The sequence below is a fragment of the Panulirus ornatus genome, chromosome 5, assembly GCF_036320965.1.
Source record: "Panulirus ornatus isolate Po-2019 chromosome 5, ASM3632096v1, whole genome shotgun sequence".
NCBI classification, from domain to species: Eukaryota; Metazoa; Arthropoda; class Malacostraca; order Decapoda; family Palinuridae; genus Panulirus; species Panulirus ornatus.
This window is the reverse complement of record NC_092228.1, coordinates 8016500-8035693: the sequence shown is the minus strand read 5'-3', so window position 1 is coordinate 8035693 and position 19194 is coordinate 8016500. Positions and strand designations below refer to the sequence as shown.

The window sequence follows — 19194 nt, the reverse complement described above, 5'->3', positions numbered from 1 at the left end:
GGGGTGTGTGATGTCTCCATGGTTGTTTAATTTGTTTATGGATGGGGTTGTTAGGGAGGTAAATGCAAGAGTCTTGGAAAGAGGGGCAAGTATGAAGTCTGTTGGGGATGAGAGAGCTTGGGAAGTGAGTCAGTTGTTGTTCGCTGATGATACAGCGCTGGTGGCGGATTCATGTGAGAAACTGCAGAAGCTGGTGACGGAGTTTGGTAAAGTGTGTGGAAGAAGAAAGTTAAGAGTAAATGTGAATAAGAGCAAGGTTATTAGGTACAGTAGGGTTGAGGGTCAAGTCAATTGGGAGGTGAGTTTGAATGGAGAAAAACTGGAGGAAGTGAAGTGTTTTAGATATCTGGGAGTGGATCTGTCAGCGGATGGAACCATGGAAGCGGAAGTGGATCATAGGGTGGGGGAGGGGGCGAAAATTTTGGGAGCCTTGAAAAATGTGTGGAAGTCGAGAACATTATCCCGGAAAGCAAAAATGGGTATGTTTGAAGGAATAGTAGTTCCAACAATGTTGTATGGTTGCGAGGCGTGGGCTATGGATAGAGTTGTGCGCAGGAGGATGGATGTGCTGGAAATGAGATGTTTGAGGACAATGTGTGGTGTGAGGTGGTTTGATCGAGTAAGTAACGTAAGGGTAAGAGAGATGTGTGGAAATAAAAAGAGCGTGGTTGAGAGAGCAGAAGAGGGTGTTTTGAAATGGTTTGGGCACATGGAGAGAATGAGTGAGGAAAGATTGACCAAGAGGATATATGTGTCGGAGGTGGAGGGAACGAGGAGAAGAGGGAGACCAAATTGGAGGTGGAAAGATGGAGTGAAAAGGATTTTGTGTGATCGGGGCCTGAACATGCAGGAGGGTGAAAGGAGGGCAAGGAATAGAGTGAATTGGAGCGATGTGGTATACAGGGGTTGACGTGCTGTCAGTGGATTGAATCAAGGCATGTGAAGCGTCCGGGGTAAACCATGGAAAGCTGTGTAGGTATGTATATTTGCGTGTGTGGACGTGTGTATGTACATGTGTATGGGGGGGGTTGGGCCATTTCTTTCGTCTGTTTCCTTGCGCTACCTCGCAAACGCGGGAGACAGCGACAAAGTATAAAAAAAAAAAAAAAAAAAAAAAAACATTCACATAGCAGCAATGTGTTTTACAGCATAAAAGATTATGTGCTTTGAAAGAATAACTCTTATACCTGACATCCTCACCTTATCTAGAGAGTGGGTAGTTGGTTTCCCTGACCCACAGGTCCACATCAACTTCATTGTTTCCCCAGGCTCACTCCATGTGTAAAGTTGCACACTTTGTGGTTTCAGATCACTAAAATGGAGAAAAAGCTTGACCACTGCCATTTGATTTCTTTATGTATCAAAAAAGCAGCCATCTGTTTATCTCAAGACAACATAAATGTTCCTGAATTTAAGATGATCACCATACATTCGTTCATATACATTCCCATTTCACTCATGTGCACTAAATGCCTTTCTACCACATCTTTACTTGCTTTCTATAATACTTCCATATCACTCATATTCAATCAGGTTATTCTTCCTGTAACCAATCACTTCATGTGGCCATGTGACCTCAACACCTTGTAATATACTCTTCCATGCTTTTACATTTGCTTTCTCAAATTTTCCTATTCCTTGTTCCAGCTACAGTTAATGTCACTTCAACACTACTCATGAAGTTCATACTCATGGACCCTGACATGAGTACAAGTAACTATCCCCCAAAAAGAGAAAAATTATTAGATTTTACATCCATACAACTATGTGTAACCATTATACCAACAACTACAATTAAGAGCAAAATATGTGCTTGCTATAACTTACATTTTGTTACTTTCATGGCCCTGTTGCCATAAGGACACAGTGGTATTGGTCAGCTGATTAATGAAGAGTGCTGCAGCAGCACCTTGGAAACACTGGTCAAACTTAACAATCACACCACCTTCAGTTACACTAACTTCTCCCAGGACGCCACCATACTGGAAGAAATTCATGAATATTCTATTATTCACAACAAATTAGTTCCTTTGCTTGAAATGGGCTGAAATGAGAAAAATTTGAGTACTATGTCTGGTAGACCTAAGAGCTGAAAACACTATCTGTCATACTTCCTGGGACGCCTTTGTATACGTAGTACTAAAAATGTATCAAAATATGGCAAGCCACTATCAACCTCTGACAATAACTTACACTTCTCAAACAATGACTCCTCCAAAACTATACGACAGTATTCTCTCAAAAATCCTCTATTTCCCTACTGACAACCAATAAACAATAACTCAAATGTATAACTGCACAATCTCACTATTCAACCAACCTCTGTCCTTCAACAAAAAATCAATGTACTTAGGAAACTCCTTCAATGAACAGATTACATAAGTAGATCGGACAAAAAAGTTGCATGTCAGAGGAGGCTTCTCTAAATGGTTGGAGGTTACCAGCAGAGTAACATCTTACCTGAAAGTATGGACTTCTACCAGAATATGCTTGCGGATGATGTCAAGATCATAAGAAAAGTGAAAATTAAGAGAATCAACCTAAAAAGACTCCAAAACTGATCTGATACAAGGTAGATGAAATTCATTTTAAGCAAATATAAAGTTACAAGGATGAGACAAAGTGAAATATTGCTCTAGGGTGATTATTATCTACCAGGAAAAAGCTTAAGGATTTTGTCTGTGAAAAGGACTTGAGATTTCACATTGTCCCAAATTTGACCCCAAAGTCCCACATCAGGAGGACAGTCTAGGAGACAGTCTGCTGGCAAATATTTGAATAGTTTTCAAGCACATGGATAAGGAAATTTTTAGGTAGTTGCTCATAAACTACACAAGGCCAGAACCAGAATATGCTCATCAAATTTGGTTACTGCATCTAGAACTAGAATATGCTTATCAGATTTGGTCACTGCATCTATAGAAACACAAAAAAGCAAATAAGGAAGGTCCAAAGGAGGGCAAAAAAGATGGTACCAGAATCAATACAGGTGAATAACAGAGAATGGCAGGAAGATTTGAATTTGCCAACCTTGGAAGAGGTACAAGTGAAGGGAAACCTGATTACAATTTCAAAGATTTTAAACCAGACTGATGATGTAGACAGTGAACAATTCTTTGAAAGATGTAGGGATCGAGCAACCAGAGAACATACCATGATATCAAGCAAGAAACTTGTTGAAAAAGATGTAAAAAAAGTATTTTTCTGGTGTATGAGAGGTGGAAGAATGGAATAAAATGACAGAGGATATGGTTAACACAAAAAGCATCCATAAATCTAAGAAACTGTATGATGCAGAGTATGTTTAAGAGATGGGGCCCTCTGAATGCAAAACTCCTTTCCCATATAGTGCATACAGGTTATTCCAACTGAAAATTAAGCTATCACTCACTTTTTTACTCTTTACACCTAATTTTATTTAGGACTCATATTATGAATCATTATGTATATATCAGCATATACTATGGTTAAAGCCTTTCAAATTTAATTCTCATTTAAAGTTCTTTGGACCTTCCTTTAAAAAAAAATTATTTTCCAATGTAAAACAAACTTATACAAACTCACTTTATTAGGAAGAGCTAGAAGTGTACAGACAGGGTGCTCATATGGGAATGCAGTTGTGGCATCTTTGGTGCCCCTCACCCGCACACGAAGCAGCCTTCCACTGCCAACTGGCCACCACCCTATGCACTCACCTGAAACAGGCCATTTCAGAAACATTCTGTCAGAAACATATCTACATGATCAATTCAAGTTAAAACACTTTTGGCTACCAATTCGAAAAGCATTTATCATTAACTGTGACACAACACACCCACAAAGTCACTCTTTGCTTTAAGAGCAACCATTAGTAAAGTGTCCTTTGAAACAATTTAAGAGAATAGATGAAAAGCTCATTTCACTGTTTAATAAGAATGGTCAGGTAGGTGAATGAATGAAATTGGGGGTTGACTTGAAAGCTTTGCCCCCTGAACAAAATCACATTACTGAAAAAGAGAAATTGCTTCGAAACATCTCTTAGCCAATATAGAATTCTCTCAATTAGGTGAAGTTTAAGATGACTTCTTTCCTTTGTCACCTTTCAGAGTTTTCCCTCATATTCAAATAATAAGTACACAAAAGTTGACAGTGTTTACGATATTTCAAATCAAATACACTCCCTCTCCCCTTCCTGACATATGTCCAAGTTCCATTCTGACCAACTTGTCAGATCTTGAAATAGATGCGAGTTGGACATGTCAACATGGCATGTAGAATCTGTATACCTGTACAGCATTCTTTTATCCTACTCAATTTCTGTCGTGATTATCTCATCTTTTATTCACCAGCTTAATATATGATTCTGTAGTTTCTTTTTACCTTTTATTTGAGATTCTTTAGTACATATATAAACATTTCTATCTTTTTCTGGTTATATGTATGGATGGTCGCAAGTTGCACAGGTCGTAAGTAGGAAAGAGCCTGTAAAGACGCCTGATGCCAAAAAAATCACACCTCGGAATTCTTATACAAGAAACTGTTCTAGGCTAATGAAAGTCTGACCTTTCAAATGGTTGTCTTATAACCATCAGTTCTTTAGTTACTACACTAAGGTTTCTAAGTGTGTGTTTGTCATGTCAACCAAATTCATTAAGATGACTGAATTAGTTGTCTATGTATGGATATAATTCTCTTAAAGCCTAGTTAAGATTTCCTTCCTCAAAAATGATTCTACATATGCAGGTAGTTCCTTTCCATGAATCAAAAAGTAAGAGAACTAAAGGAAAAAGTTCCATATTCTAAAATTTATTCCCTGTGTCCACTTCACTCCATTTTTCCTGCATCCAAAGCATGATGGAACTTACTGCATCTTGCAAAGACATTTCAGCTTTTAAGTATTCTCCATTACCTCTTACAAAATGACTTCCACAACACATATGGGCCTGCTTCTCCCGCCCACATTTGAAGGGTCCCTACTTGAGGCATGAAACGATGGCAGATGTCACCTACAACTGTAGCTATCATGCAGATATATTAACAAAGTTTAGATATCCACAGATAACTGTAGTGGAAAGATGGTGCTTGATCCCTACATCCAGGCCATGGCCTTAATTTTTTTTTTTTTCTTGCTTTGTCGCTGTCTCCCGCGTTTGCATGTAGCGCAAGGAAACAGACGAAAGAAATGGCCCAACCCACCCCCATACACATGTATATACATACATCCACACACGCAAATATATATACCTACACAGCTTTCCATGGTTTACCCCAGACGCTTCACATGCCCTGATTCAGTCCACTGACAGCACGTCAACCCCGGTATACCACATCGATCCAATTCACTCTATTCCTTGCCCTCCTTTCACCCTCCTGCATGTTCAGGCCCCGATCACACAAAATCTTTTTCACTCCATCTTTCCACCTCCAATTTGGTCTCCCACTTCTCGTTCCCTCCACCTCTGACACATATATCCTCTTGGTCAATCTTTCCTCACTCATTCTCTCCATGTGCCCAAACCATTTCAAAACACCCTCTTCTGCTCTCTCAACCACGCTCTTTTTATTTCCACACATCTCTCTTACCCTTACGTTACTTACTCGATCAAACCACCTCACACCACACACTGTCCTCAAACATCTCATTTCCAGCACATCCATCCTAATATCTAGTGTAAACAAATGAGATTGTGTTGTTCAGATAAAAACAGCCAACTATCACATTTACGCATGTCAGGAGACCATGAAGATCTATCTATATTGCTGTCACCCGTTCCCTCCAAAAGCTCCCTATAAGGGGTGGCCACAACAAAAGTCTCCAAATTAGTTAAATCCAGTACTGCTTCTTAGCATTTAGTTCCTCACCCTCAACAGACCACTGAGTGACTTGAATGCAGCACTTCCAGAGACTCCTACCTAATGTTCCTACCTCTGTAGTTGGTGGCTGCCCACCAATTATTTCCTCCCATAAAAATGGGAAACAGAAGAAGGAGTCACGCGGGGAGTGCTCATCCTCCTCGAAGGCTCAGATTGGGGTGCCTAAATGTGTGTGGATGTAACCAAGATGTGAAAAAAGGAGAGACAGGTAGTATGTTTGAGGAAAGGAACCTGGATGTTCTGGCTCTGAGTGAAACGAAGCTCAAGGGTAAAGGGGAAGAGTGGTTTGGGAATGTCTTGGGAGTAAAGTCAGGGGTTAGTGAGAGGACAAGAGCAAGGGAAGGAGTAGCAGTACTCCTGAAACAGGAGTTGTGGGAGTATGTGATAGAATGTAAGAAAGTAAATTCTCGATTAATATGGGTAAAACTGAAAGCTGATGGAGAGAGATGGGTGATTATTGGTGCATATGCACCTGGGCATGAGAAGAAAGATCATGAGAGGCAAGTGTTTTGGGAGCAGCTGAATGAGTGTGTTAGTGGTTTTGATGCACGAGACCGGGTTATAGTGATGGGTGATTTGAATGCAAAGGTGAGTAATGTGGCAGTTGAGGGAATAATTAGTATACATGGGGTGTTCAGTGTTGTAAATGGAAATGGTGAAGAGCTTGTAGATTTATGTGCTGAAAAAGGACTGATGATTGGGAATACCTGGTTTAAAAAGCGAGATATACATAAGTATACTTATGTAAGTAGGAGAGATGGCCAGAGAGCGTTATTGGATTACGTGTTAATTGACAGGCGCGCGAAAGAGAGACTTTTGGATGTTAATGTGCTGAGAGGTGCAACTGGAGGGATGTCTGATCATTATCTTGTGGAGGCTAAGGTGAAGATTTGTATGGGTTTTCAGAAAAGAAGAGTGAATGTTGGGGTGAAGAGGGTGGTGAGAGTAAGTGAGCTTGGGAAGGAGACTTGTGTGAGGAAGTACCAGGAGAGACTGAGTACAGAATGGAAAAAGGTGAGAACAATGGAAGTAAGGGGAGTGGGGGAGGAATGGGATGTATTTAGGGAATCAGTGATGGATTGCGCAAAAGATGCTTGTGGCATGAGAAGAGTGGGAGGTGGGTTGATTAGAAAGGGTAGTGAGTGGTGGGATGAAGAAGTAAGAGTATTAGTGAAAGAGAAGAGAGAGGCATTTGGACGATTTTTGCAGGGAAAAAATGCAATTGAGTGGGAGACGTATAAAAGAAAGAGACAGGAGGTCAAGAGAAAGGTGCAAGAGGTGAAAAAAAAGGGCAAATGAGAGTTGGGGTGAGAGAGTATCATTAAATTTTAGGGAGAATAAAAACATGTTCTGGAAGGAGGTAAATAAAGTGCGTAAGACAAGGGAGCAAATGGGAACTTCAGTGAAGGGCGCAAATGGGGAGGGGATAACAAGTAGTGGTGATGTGAGAAGGAGATGGAGTGAGTATTTTGAAGGTTTGTTGAATGTGTTTGATGATAGAGTGGCAGATATAGGGTGTTTTGGTCGAGGTGGTGTGCAAAGTGAGAGGGTTAGAGAAAATGATTTGGTAAACAGAGAAGAGGTTGTAAAAGCTTTGCGGAAGATGAAAGCCGGCAAGGCAGCGGGTTTGGATGGTATTGCAGTGGAATTTATTAAAAAAGGGGGTGACTGTATTGTTGACTGGTTGGTAAGGTTATTTAATGTATGTATGATTCATGGTGAGGTGCCTGAGGACTGGTGGAATGCATGCATAGTGCCATTGTACAAAGGCAAAGGGGATAAGAGTGAGTGCTCAAATTACAGAGGTATAAGTTTGTTGAGTATTCCTGGTAAATTATATGGGAGGGTATTGATTGAGAGGGTGAAGGCATGTACAGAGCATCAGATTGGGGAAGAGCAGTGTGGTTTCAGAAGTGGTAGAGGATGTGTGGATCAGGTGTTTGCTTTGAAGAATGTATGTGAGAAATACTTAGAAAAGCAAATGGATTTGTATGTAGCATTTATGGATCTGGAGAAGGCATATGATAGAGTTGATAGAGATGCTCTGTGGAAGGCATTAAGAATATATGGTGTGGGAGGCAAGTTGTTAGAAGCAGTGAAAAGTTTTTATCGAGGATGTAAGGCATGTGTACGTGTAGGAAGAGAGGAAAGTGATTGGTTCTCAGTGAATGTAGGTTTGCGGGCAGGGGTGTGTGATGTCTCCATGGTTGTTTAATTTGTTTATGGATGGGGTTGTTAGGGAGGTGAATGCAAGAGTTTTGGAAAGAGGGGCAAGTATGAAGTCTGTTGGGGATGAGAGAGCTTGGGAAGTGAGTCGGTTGTTGTTCACTGATGATACAGCACTGGTGGCTGATTCATGTGAGAAACTGCAGAAGCTGGTGACTGAGTTTGGTAAAGTGTGTGAAAGAAGAAAGTTAAGAGTAAATGTGAATAAGAGCAAGGTTATTAGGTACAGTAGGGTTGAGGGTCAAGTCAATTAGGAGGTGAGTTTGAATGGAGAAAAACTGGAGGAAGTGAAGTGTTTTAGATATCTGGGAGTGGATCTGGCAGCGGATAGAACCATGGAAGTGGAAGTGGATCATAGGGTGGGGGAGGGGGCGAAAATTCTGGGAGCCTTGAAGAATGTGTGGAAGTCGAGAACATTATCTCGGAAAGCCAAAATGGGTACGTTTGAAGGAATAGTGGTTCCAACAATGTTGTATGGTTGCAAGGCATGGGCTATGGATAGAGTTGTGCGCAGGAGGATGGATGTGCTGGAAATGAGATGTTTGAGGACAATGTGTGGTGTGAGGTGGTTTGATCGAGTAAGTAACGTAAGGGTAAGAGAGATGTGTGGAAATAAAAAGAGCGTGGTTGAGAGAGCAGAAGAGGGTGTTTTGAAATGGTTTGGGCTCATGGAGAGAATGAGTGAGGAAAGATTGACCAAGAGGATATATGTGTCGGAGGTGGAGGGAACGAGGAGAAGAGGGAGACCAAATTGGAGGTGGAAAGATGGAGTGAAAAAGATTTTGTGTGATCGGGGCCTGAACATGCAGGAGGGTGAAAGGAGGGCAAGGAATAGAGTGAATTGGAGCGATGTGGTATACCAGGGTTCACGTGCTGTCAGTGGATTGAATCAAGGCATGTGAAGCGTCTGGGGTAAACCATGGAAAGCTGTGTAGGTATGTATATTTGCGTGTGTGGACGTATGTATATACATGTGTATGGGGGTGGGTTGGGCCATTTCTTTCGTCTGTTTCCTTGCGCTACCTCGCAAATGCGGGAGACAGCGGCAAAAAAAAAAAAAAAAAAAAAAAAAAATCATGAAAATACCTCGCAAACGCGGGAGACAGTGACAAAGCAAAATAAATAATATAAATAAAATATAAATATCATGAAGAATGACTTAGAATATAACATTAGAAAAAGATTCACTATCCAAGCACAGGGAGTTTAGTTAGTGGGTGACATATAATACCTTGAGGTGGCTTGGGCTTGTGAAAAAATGCTAGACCAGAAGTTTACAAGGAGAGTGTATGATAGTACAATTAAAGGAGCTGATGTGAGAGGAAAAGCACCTGTGACATGAGGAAACAGAGTGGAAGAGTACTGGAGGTAGATAAATGTTGGAAGAATGTGTGGCATGATGTATGTGAAGGAGGCATGAGAGGACGACAATAAGTGTAGACTCTTTAGCCATAGCCATCCCCTTGATGGGAGTTTTTGAAGAGAATGAGCATCAGAGATATAGACAGAAAGAAAGGATTACAAGCCAAGGTCATAATACACAATCTGAATTAATGGCAGTAGCAAGCAAGGATTTAAAGATCTTAGTATCATGTCAATATTCAAGTATCTATGCAGTGCTGTGCATAAATGGCTGGAAGTTTAAAAGGTTCATAATACTTTATTTTTACTATTTCAAAATATGCTAATACACTGCTGTCTGAGTTATGACTTCTAGAAAACCAATAATCCTAATGATATAATACATTGGTAAAGAAACTTACAAAAGTAGACAAAATCTTATAAAACGTGAGAATATGTAGTCAACCAGATAGCATGTTACGCAAGCCTTGCTTCAAGCCTTAGCTAGGATGGACAGCCAATTTGTTTACTTTGATTAAAATGAATCTTTAACAGAATACATTAGTGTCTGATTAGTTTTGCCTAAATTTTGGGGTACACAAAAGCAAAGCTTACCTGAGAGTACAGTGAACCACTCAGCTTGTGGTAGTCCAACTTCAATAACTTCAAGGTCAAAAGGAGCTTTATTGAGGATTTTGTAAAAGGGTGAAAATATCACTATCTTAGTCAAACCGGAGTTGCCAAGCTGGATATCCACACCAACCTGTGTTGAGGCATTATATAAATGAGTATTACGAAATCAATTATCAAAACTTACAAAGGAGAATCAATCAGGCTCACACTGTGAGCCATCTACACTTGTGTCAAGTACTGACCCCCAAGCCAATTACAATTTCAGTACGATATGTATAGTTTTGTTTCTTCATTGTTTATGAACTTCGCTACACACCACAATAATGCAATACCCAAGTCTCCACAGTGATCAAATTATAATCATTTATCATCAAACAAACCACAATGTCTCTAATGTAAAAAGAATCCATATGTTTTAAATTTGTAAAAAAACTTTTAAAAGGAATAAAGTTTCATGTGTTATCAAAAGTCATGACCATTCAGTATTCAGTCCTTTTTTGCTACCTATCTTTTTTAATCAAACTTAGTCGCTGTCTCCCAGCGCAAGGAAACAGACGAAAGAATGGCCTAACCCACCCACATATACATATATACACATAAACGCCCACACACGCACATATACATACCTATACATTTCAACATATACATACCTGTACATTTCAACATATACATACATATACATATACAGCCATATACATATACACACATGTACATATTCATACTTGCTGCCTTCATCCATTCCCGTCGCCACCCCACCACACATGAAGTGGCACCCCTCTCCCCCTGCGTGCGCGCAAGGTAGCACTAGAAAAAGACAACAAAGGCCACATTCGTTCATACTCAGTCTCTAGCTGTCATGTGTTATGCATCAAAACCATGGCTCCCTTTTCACATTCAGGCGCCACAAAACTTTCCATGGCTTATCCCAGACGCTTCACATGCCCTGGTTCAATCAAAAGACAGCAAGTCGATCCCAGTATAACACATCGTTCCAATTCATTCTATTCCTTTCACACCTTTCACCCTCCTGTATGTTCAGGCCCCGATCGCTCAAAATCTTTTTCACTCCACCCTCTTTTGCTTCTAGTACAATAACTACAACCACAGTGACTCAAGCAATCTGTCAAATACTTACTTTGTAACCAACTGTTTCTCTCTCACTGATTAAACATCAGGAACAGCAGAATCACTTACACACATCCACTATCTCATTGTTTAGTAAAATGAAACCAGAACCAAACACCTAATGCTAAACTCCAGAGACACAGCTAAACCCCAGAGACCCCAGGGAGAGGGAAACATGTTCACAGGACACTGGGCTGGAGAGAATATTTGATAATTCAAAACTTAATATTTTTTTCCAGTGTTTGTGTGTTCCCTAAGTCATGAGAGTATACCATCACAGAGGAAAAGGGTTAGAGAAAAATCTTCATTCAAAATGCCACATAATGTATGGCAATAACACTATTTCAAAAGTCACCTTGACACATTAGGGTACTTTTGCCCTGATGGTGGCAACCCTAAAGTGTGTTTACATTTTTTCATTATTCATATATTCTCTAACTAATGTTCAAATCAACTTGCAGGGCAATATTTTGTTATATCATATCTAGCATACAGTATTTCTTTGTATGATTCGTTGCATTTTTTGCTTCATATTCATTCATGAATAATAATTCCTAAAAATATATCTTTGCACTTCCTGCACACTCTAATGCAAATGAACTATGCGTATTTCAATTTTCTACAAACAGTCTGATCCCATACAAAACCTCCTGCAAAACAGTAAAAACTTCTAATAAATGATCAAAAGTGGTTATTCTTACCTGATAATTCCGACTAGGTGCTTTGCATGTGACAGAGCCTGAGCTACCAACAACATCCAAAGAAAACCTTTCTGACCAATCACTATCTTCCACTTTCACAGTTGCTTTCTTCTTTCCAAAGAATGCCTTGGACTTGAAGGAGAAAAGAATAGCTTCACTGTTGTCCTCCTCATGGACAACGATGTTATTGGGTGTGTCGCCCTGAATCACAAAAATATATCGATAGACATACATACTGTGATTAAAACTATTTCAGTGAATCATAGTTGAAAACGAATTACATCTAACATCTTGCTAAAAAGTTTCACTATACAATGCAGATGACAATATTTCAAGCCATCAATATTTAATCTCATGTTAAGATGAATATCAAGGCCCAAAAAGTTACCATACTGCTACATGAAAAACAAAAATGCTTAAAAATTACAAATGTACACCAGGAAAAATGTGTCTTATCTAATATGAACAAACAGGAAAAAAAATACTTTTCCTATTGAAATATATGTACATCGAACTCTGATGAAGTACATAACCTCTTTCAGTAACAGAAACTGTAAGCCATGCAATCCAAGCAGTCATCTAAATGAGGGCAAATTTTTACAGGACCAGCCTTGGGAATGTATGGAGACGGAGGTAAAACACCTTCTGAGGAGGCCCCAAAACAGATACATCCACAAGCATGAACAAAAATTATCTTTCTAAGCCCCTACAACTGATACAGCCACAAGTATGAACAAAAATCTTTTGACCACATGAAGAAAGCACTCATGATTTCATATAAACATAAGAGGCCAGCAAACCATTCAAAAAGACTACAACTAAAATGCATATAGGTATCAAAATAATAATCATCATTACAAGGTGAGCTTATCATTCACATCAAAAGCCAGAACTGGCTTATCAGGGCCAGAATGGCACTTTGAAAAAAAATTTAAAAACTCATGTACACTGCAATGGATGATGAACAACCGGTTGACTGCTACTGGCCTGACTTGAAACACCACCACTATGCTAAAACAACAGGATAGGTATAATCAAAATTCATCACCACTAACTGAAGGTTCTGCATGCTACTGCAGCTACTGGACCTAAGCTTAAGTCAGACAGCCCAAACTATGATTTTTCAATGACTATAGTTATAGTACTCTGACTGGGTTTGAAAACTTTTCATGGTTCACACTGTTATTTTACAGTGTTTTACACTTTCAGTGCAGCTACGAAAATATGAGTGTATTCCTTGCCCAACACCTTTTCACACATCCTGAACGTCTATCTGTCTCCAATACACTGACAAAACAAATCAGAATTAGGTATCCTGCAAAAAATCATTAATTCATAATAAAAATTAGGTCAAAACTGACAAACTATTAATGTGGATAAAGTTAATGTTGACAAAAGTAAGGCCAGAAATCCAGAATGGGGAGTGACTGACTAAATTCTGGGAATAAATGACTGGCAGTGGTTGGCTCTAGCTATAACTTTTCCTTTTAAGTTCCACTGGTATTCAATGTTATGAGAACCTTTGCTAAAACATTAACGTTCATAATTCCTGCAACTCACTGAATCAAGTGATAGCAGCATCAAATTCTTAAATATAATAAATGCTCTAAAGTATCATGCAGAATAACTGGATTCAACATTCAGAGGTGAGATAAAAAGATAACTCTAGGATTTGTTTCCATCAATGTAATACATTAAAGTAAAGCACAGACAAAATTATTAAGTAGTTTGGTTATATAATGAATGCTTATGAGAGGGTAGTGACAAGCTTTCTGCACTCTCAGCACTGAGCACTCCAAGAGATGAAAGCTGTGTCAGTGTATAACCTTCACACGCATAAGGGAATCTTCATGGTGTAAGTTTATGCTCACTTCAGTAAATACTGCACTCACCTGGATTCTAAAAACGGTTTTTGTGTAATGTATCCTCTACAAGAATATGGTTTGCTACTAATTACAAAATGCTGATATGGCTAGAGTTTGACGAATGCTAGCTAGTTTATGTTTATTCATGTGTTACCTTTTCATTTGGTATCAAGGCTTACAATAGGTACTTCCAAGAAACTGTGTTAATTGAATAATTGCAAAACTTCATATTTTTTCTAAGAATTATGAAATCCTTGATTTTCTTGCAATCTAAGAGCAACTCATTGCAGAGATTATCAGAAGCTAATGTTTTCATAATATGTCAGGATTTGATTAAGTCTGACCCTCACCCAAAATGGTAAGTTAGGAAAAAGTTATAAAAACATTTTACATCTTCAAACACTCAATTTGGTTATAGTGTATTTCAGTCAAACACTCAATTTGGTTATAGTGTATTTCAGACGATACATACAGACATAAATTTTTTTCAAAATGTTAATAAAGTTATCAGATACTACTGTATATGTCCTCAAATGTTAATAGAGCTTTTAGACACAAATTCATATATATTCCATTGGTTTTAATAAAACTTTTAGATACTACTATACACAATACATACTCCAAAAGTATCAATGTTTAAACAGTAGCCAACATCAAGTGATGTTCTACCTGTAGGTGACAATCAACTGATGCTCTAACTTTTCCAACCTAAGTTTAACTATCCAGCTGACTTATCATACCATTAATAGCCTACAGAGGTCTCTTATATTGCTAAGGAGGTATGGAAAAATATTATGCTCCCCTCATTATCCCTAAAGCCACCATTATGAGTACATGGCCATCCATCCAAAGGTCATTCATATACGGTGGCCCCATGAAATATATGAAGTTTGTTGATAAGTTAAGTTACTTGGAGGGACACTTACCATCATCTGGTGAAAAAAAGAATGAGAACCGTGATGAAATAAGTGACTTACAGAGATATTAGTAGGATTACGTAAGGAGGGAAAAGCATTACAGCAAACTCATGCTTACAGAAGAAATTATGAGACAAAAAAACGTGACTAATTTTCTTTTTTTTTTTTTTTGGTAATCCTGGGGTGATATAAGCGACTGAGGACATTTGGTAACAGATGACTGGTAAAGAACTTGAATATTTCCTAAGAAAAAAAAATTCCAATATCCTCCCAGTGCATGTCAGACATTCAATCTCTTCAACCTTATATATAGTGCTAAAGGTGGACTGTTTTCTACATATACTCAATGAGTTCACTGTCAACACTCTGCCTGTGTGTGATATAAGAGTGTGTACAAAGGAGGAGCAGTGTTTTCAGCAGAAAAAAAATAGAAACTAAGTCTTCCATACCCTTCCCATTCTAGCAAGCCAATCTCCCTTATACTGAATTTTAGTGTAACAGGCATAATATTTCTCTAAATACCCGTTATTTACCACTAATCGTACAACTGTGTATCACATAAGAGTGCAGTACGAGAACAAGCTGAAAAGAAAGAGAGAAATATCATTTCCATGTCTTCATCTCTCATCACAAGCTGTGAATTGCGTCATTCACACCCCATGCAGGAACTCGCTCAGCACCCCACCAGGCCAACACACATGTAATAATATCCCTTTCCAAGCAATTTCTCTTATATTTTAAGCAAATTCATCATTTGATAAAAGACAAATGTCTTTTTATTTTTCACACAATCCATCAAGGAAATTTTGGACCATTCTCACCATTCAAGGGTTAATAGAGCTTTCAGAGACTAATGTACATCTATTCGAGATGGATAAATGAGCCTTCTGAGACTACTGTTTATCTACTACAGAAGTGTTAATACAGCTTTTATTGACTACCATAAAACTATAAGTAATAATGGAGCTTTCAGAGATGACTGTATATCTACTCCAAAATATTAATGGAACTTTCAAGGACTACTATACATCCACTCCAAAATTGTTAATAGTGTTTTCCGAGACTACTGTATATCTACTCCAATTGTGTTAATGGAGTTTCCATAGACTCCTGTATATCTACTGCTACAGTGTTTATGGAGCATTAACAGATTACTATATATCTATTCCAAAAGTGTTACTGAAACTTTCAGAGGAAATTACACATCTATGATAGAGGTGTTAATGGAGCTTTAAGAAATAACTGTATATCTACTCCAGAATGTGGAGTATCTGGTAACCCAGGGTAAAACCAAAACATAAACAAAAAGTCAATATGGATGATTAGTTCAAATGTGTTTTACATGGGTTTCTGCAAAACCAAACTCAGGTGCAATGTACTATATGAGCCACATCATTTTAACCTGTCACATAACACCACTCACCAGCCTACCAACACTAGATGACAGGGATGCTAGAGAGACTGCTGACGCCCATCGCTGCAAGGAAACCACAAGTCACTGAAAGTTTTATCTTATCACTGCATTATGTGACCCAAAGAGCTTCCATGTCAGTCTAGGGTCTGCTTAACTTATTTTGATTTGTAATGAACAACTTGTAAAGAGGTATCACACAGAGAAAGCTAAAAATGTCATGTTCTCTAGTAAAAGTCTTACTTTCCATGTCTACAAAATATAATAAAAAACCTTGATTCTCATTCAGAGTTCCAAATCACATCAAATATATACAAGCATGGTAAAGGTTCAAGTGTCTCTGAACTGGGTGGAAATCCTTACCAAACTACATCTACTCTAGTGGGGTTACCGAGCAAGAAGCTGAAAATTCAAAACTGCTGCAACATAAGCATGAATAAGCACTAATTTACACAAAGTCTGATATAATACAGTACAAAATCAATTAGAATAACTCGCACTTTCCAAAAAGCCAATCTACCACCTCTTACTGATCATAAAAAAAAGAAATATGGAGACTTACTTATGCACTACAAAAGAAGCATGAAAGGCACATGCATACTCTACTAACTAATCAAATAAGCTTGTCTTAATATGAAAAGCCTTAGTACCTCAAAAAGGCATCACCATTTTCTCATATCCATCTTCATGCAAATTATAAACTGCAAAAGCTTAGTTCATTATTGTCAAGCTGATATTACTCTAATATGGAACAACTCATGGCCTATGCCAACTAAATAATAATGTAATGGTCACAGAAAAGCTAGGCTAGCAAGCATACTACACTGGTGATGGCAGGATAATTCTTGCTCGTGTTTTTCAGTCTTACATTGTCAGCGTGTGTGCAGAAATTAGATTCACACAATAAAACACTTTTTGCATCCACCAGGATCTATGTCTGTGAAAAGACAGTTGCATAAATGGGAAAGGGGATACCAGATCTCAAGCTATCAAAATGAATCATGAATCTCTAAAGCTATCTGACTAATCAACTCTCCAAATCTAAAGACAATTCATAGGTTAGCTACAATGGTCATTTCTCTCTCTCTCTCTCTCTCTCTCTCTCTCTCTCTCTCTCTCTCTCTCTCTCTCTCTCTCTTTACAACTGTAATTTAGAGTTCTTTACTTTTCTGTAGTAGTCATCCCTATCAATTACAACATGCAGCCCTTCAAAGGCAAGTTTTCAATCTCCTTTAAAACCTACCGAAGGCTTTCAAGTGCTTAACTAAACAAGAGGAAGTTTTAAGTATGCCAAAACCTAACCAAATAATTAAAAAGACCATAAATCTGACATCTGCCTTTTGAATTAAAAAACTGAATCATCTTATTCAACAGACAAAGTAACTTGTCTATATTGTTCCATAAACATAATAATATATGCTGAGACATCCTGATTATAATTTGATTTCTCCTAATCAAAGAACTAATCCCAACAAATTATCTCAATTAGGAAGCCTGATTCACGTTCCCAAGAATGAAACTCAATTCATCTTCTGAAGATGAGTACCTTAGCAGCCCATTTCAACCATCATCTTGAAGATCAATGAAAAGAAACCATATCAATTTTTGCCATGAGTGCCTATATACAAAATTAATCCTCAAGCCTTAGAACACAATAAAATCATAAGAATAGACCTGATACCAAACCAATTCCAGGCTCCACTACAGACTTAGCCTTTCCAGAAGAATCTCAAATTTCACTGCATCTGTATTCAAGAAAAATCATGTGCCAAAATAAAGTGACTGTGGTGGCTGGTCAGAATGCTTCTATAAAGCACCTAAAGCAGAAGGCTGGAGCATTAACCTGCCCAGAAAAATAAGTTTGAAACTTAATGATGTAACAAGATAATGCAAAACATTTTACATTGAAGATACTCAAACTCACATACTGATTACGACTTTTCAAGCAATCAGCTGGCATTCTGACCATAACAGACCTAAATTTAAGGAGACAATTTTTTCATGCTTATTTTGTAAGCTATTTGTGACCAAAACTAGATGACCCATCAGTGACATTAACTACTAAGTACTTTCTTCAGATAGATGGGCTTCTTATCCCTGAGTCCAGCTCCTCTGGCTATTTAGATATGAAGGTATGAGTCCACTCTCGTTCAAGAGCAGATTATAAAAACCATGAGTCAAAGAAAATCTATAATTTCTAAAGGAAGCAAGACATATTCTACTGTCACAAAGATAATCCACAGAGAAAGCAACTTACAGTGAACATTTTCACTTTAAGGAGGATAATTCATGATGTTAATCATTATGAAGTACTTCATTAATCAAAATTAGGTAAACAGTACTAAATTAGCTTATTTAAAATTTGTGCTCATAAAATGATCTGTAAAGTTCATAATGCCCAGCTAAAGATATCATACAATGATATCCAGAATAAACTATAGTATAAATGCACAAAATAATGCTATACGAATAATCATATATAAAAAAAATCATTACAGCAAAAAACTTGGTATATTTAATTCATGCTTCTTATTCTACACACTTATTAAAGAACATAAAGAATCGAAAAAGGCAGATGTATTATTGTCTTTAAAAGCTAGGTAATGAACACTAGATAGAAAAAATACTTAATCACCTACAGCTGAATTTGAAAACACTAACAGCCGACCAAGTGAAGTCAGTAATAAGTTTACTTAAATGACTGAAGCTGTGAAACATTCAGATCAAGCCACACTATCCTTGGCAAAACTTTCCATAGCAGCCAAGTAATATATGCTAACCTTTCCTAGCTTTGTGAAATTAGACCATACAATACATACCCGAATCCTAAATTCATGAAAATCCTTATCCTTTGGTTTCTCAAAATGGTTATCATCTTCAAGACTACCTCAATTATATTACTTGAAGAATAACCTTTGCAGTATTCATACCATTATTTCACTAATACAAATTTTAAGACAGTAATAAACTTATCAAGTTGCAACCCTGATAGCATAATGAAAACATTGTTAAAATTATCAGTTTCACTCTCATAATATTCATAAAACTATATCTTTAACAATACCTGCCTCCAAAATCAGAATCCTTGCAGTCCCATTGCCACTGTTGAGAGCCTTATTCTA

The 19194-nt window shown here is 38.0% G+C and overlaps 1 protein-coding gene across 1 annotated transcript in view; it reads right to left on the bottom strand.

Moving 5' to 3' along the window:
- Vps13 (vacuolar protein sorting 13C) overlaps nucleotides 1-19194 on the bottom strand; it is a 162948-nt gene that overhangs the window by 33219 nt on the left and 110535 nt on the right. The window contains exons 48-52 of the mRNA XM_071660546.1: nucleotides 11880-12080; nucleotides 10036-10183; nucleotides 3565-3695; nucleotides 1828-1982; nucleotides 1201-1312 (exon numbers count right to left, since the gene is read on the bottom strand). Coding sequence (XP_071516647.1) covers nucleotides 1201-1312; nucleotides 1828-1982; nucleotides 3565-3695; nucleotides 10036-10183; nucleotides 11880-12080 — 747 coding nt within the window. The remainder of the gene's footprint in view (nucleotides 1-1200; nucleotides 1313-1827; nucleotides 1983-3564; nucleotides 3696-10035; nucleotides 10184-11879; nucleotides 12081-19194) is intronic.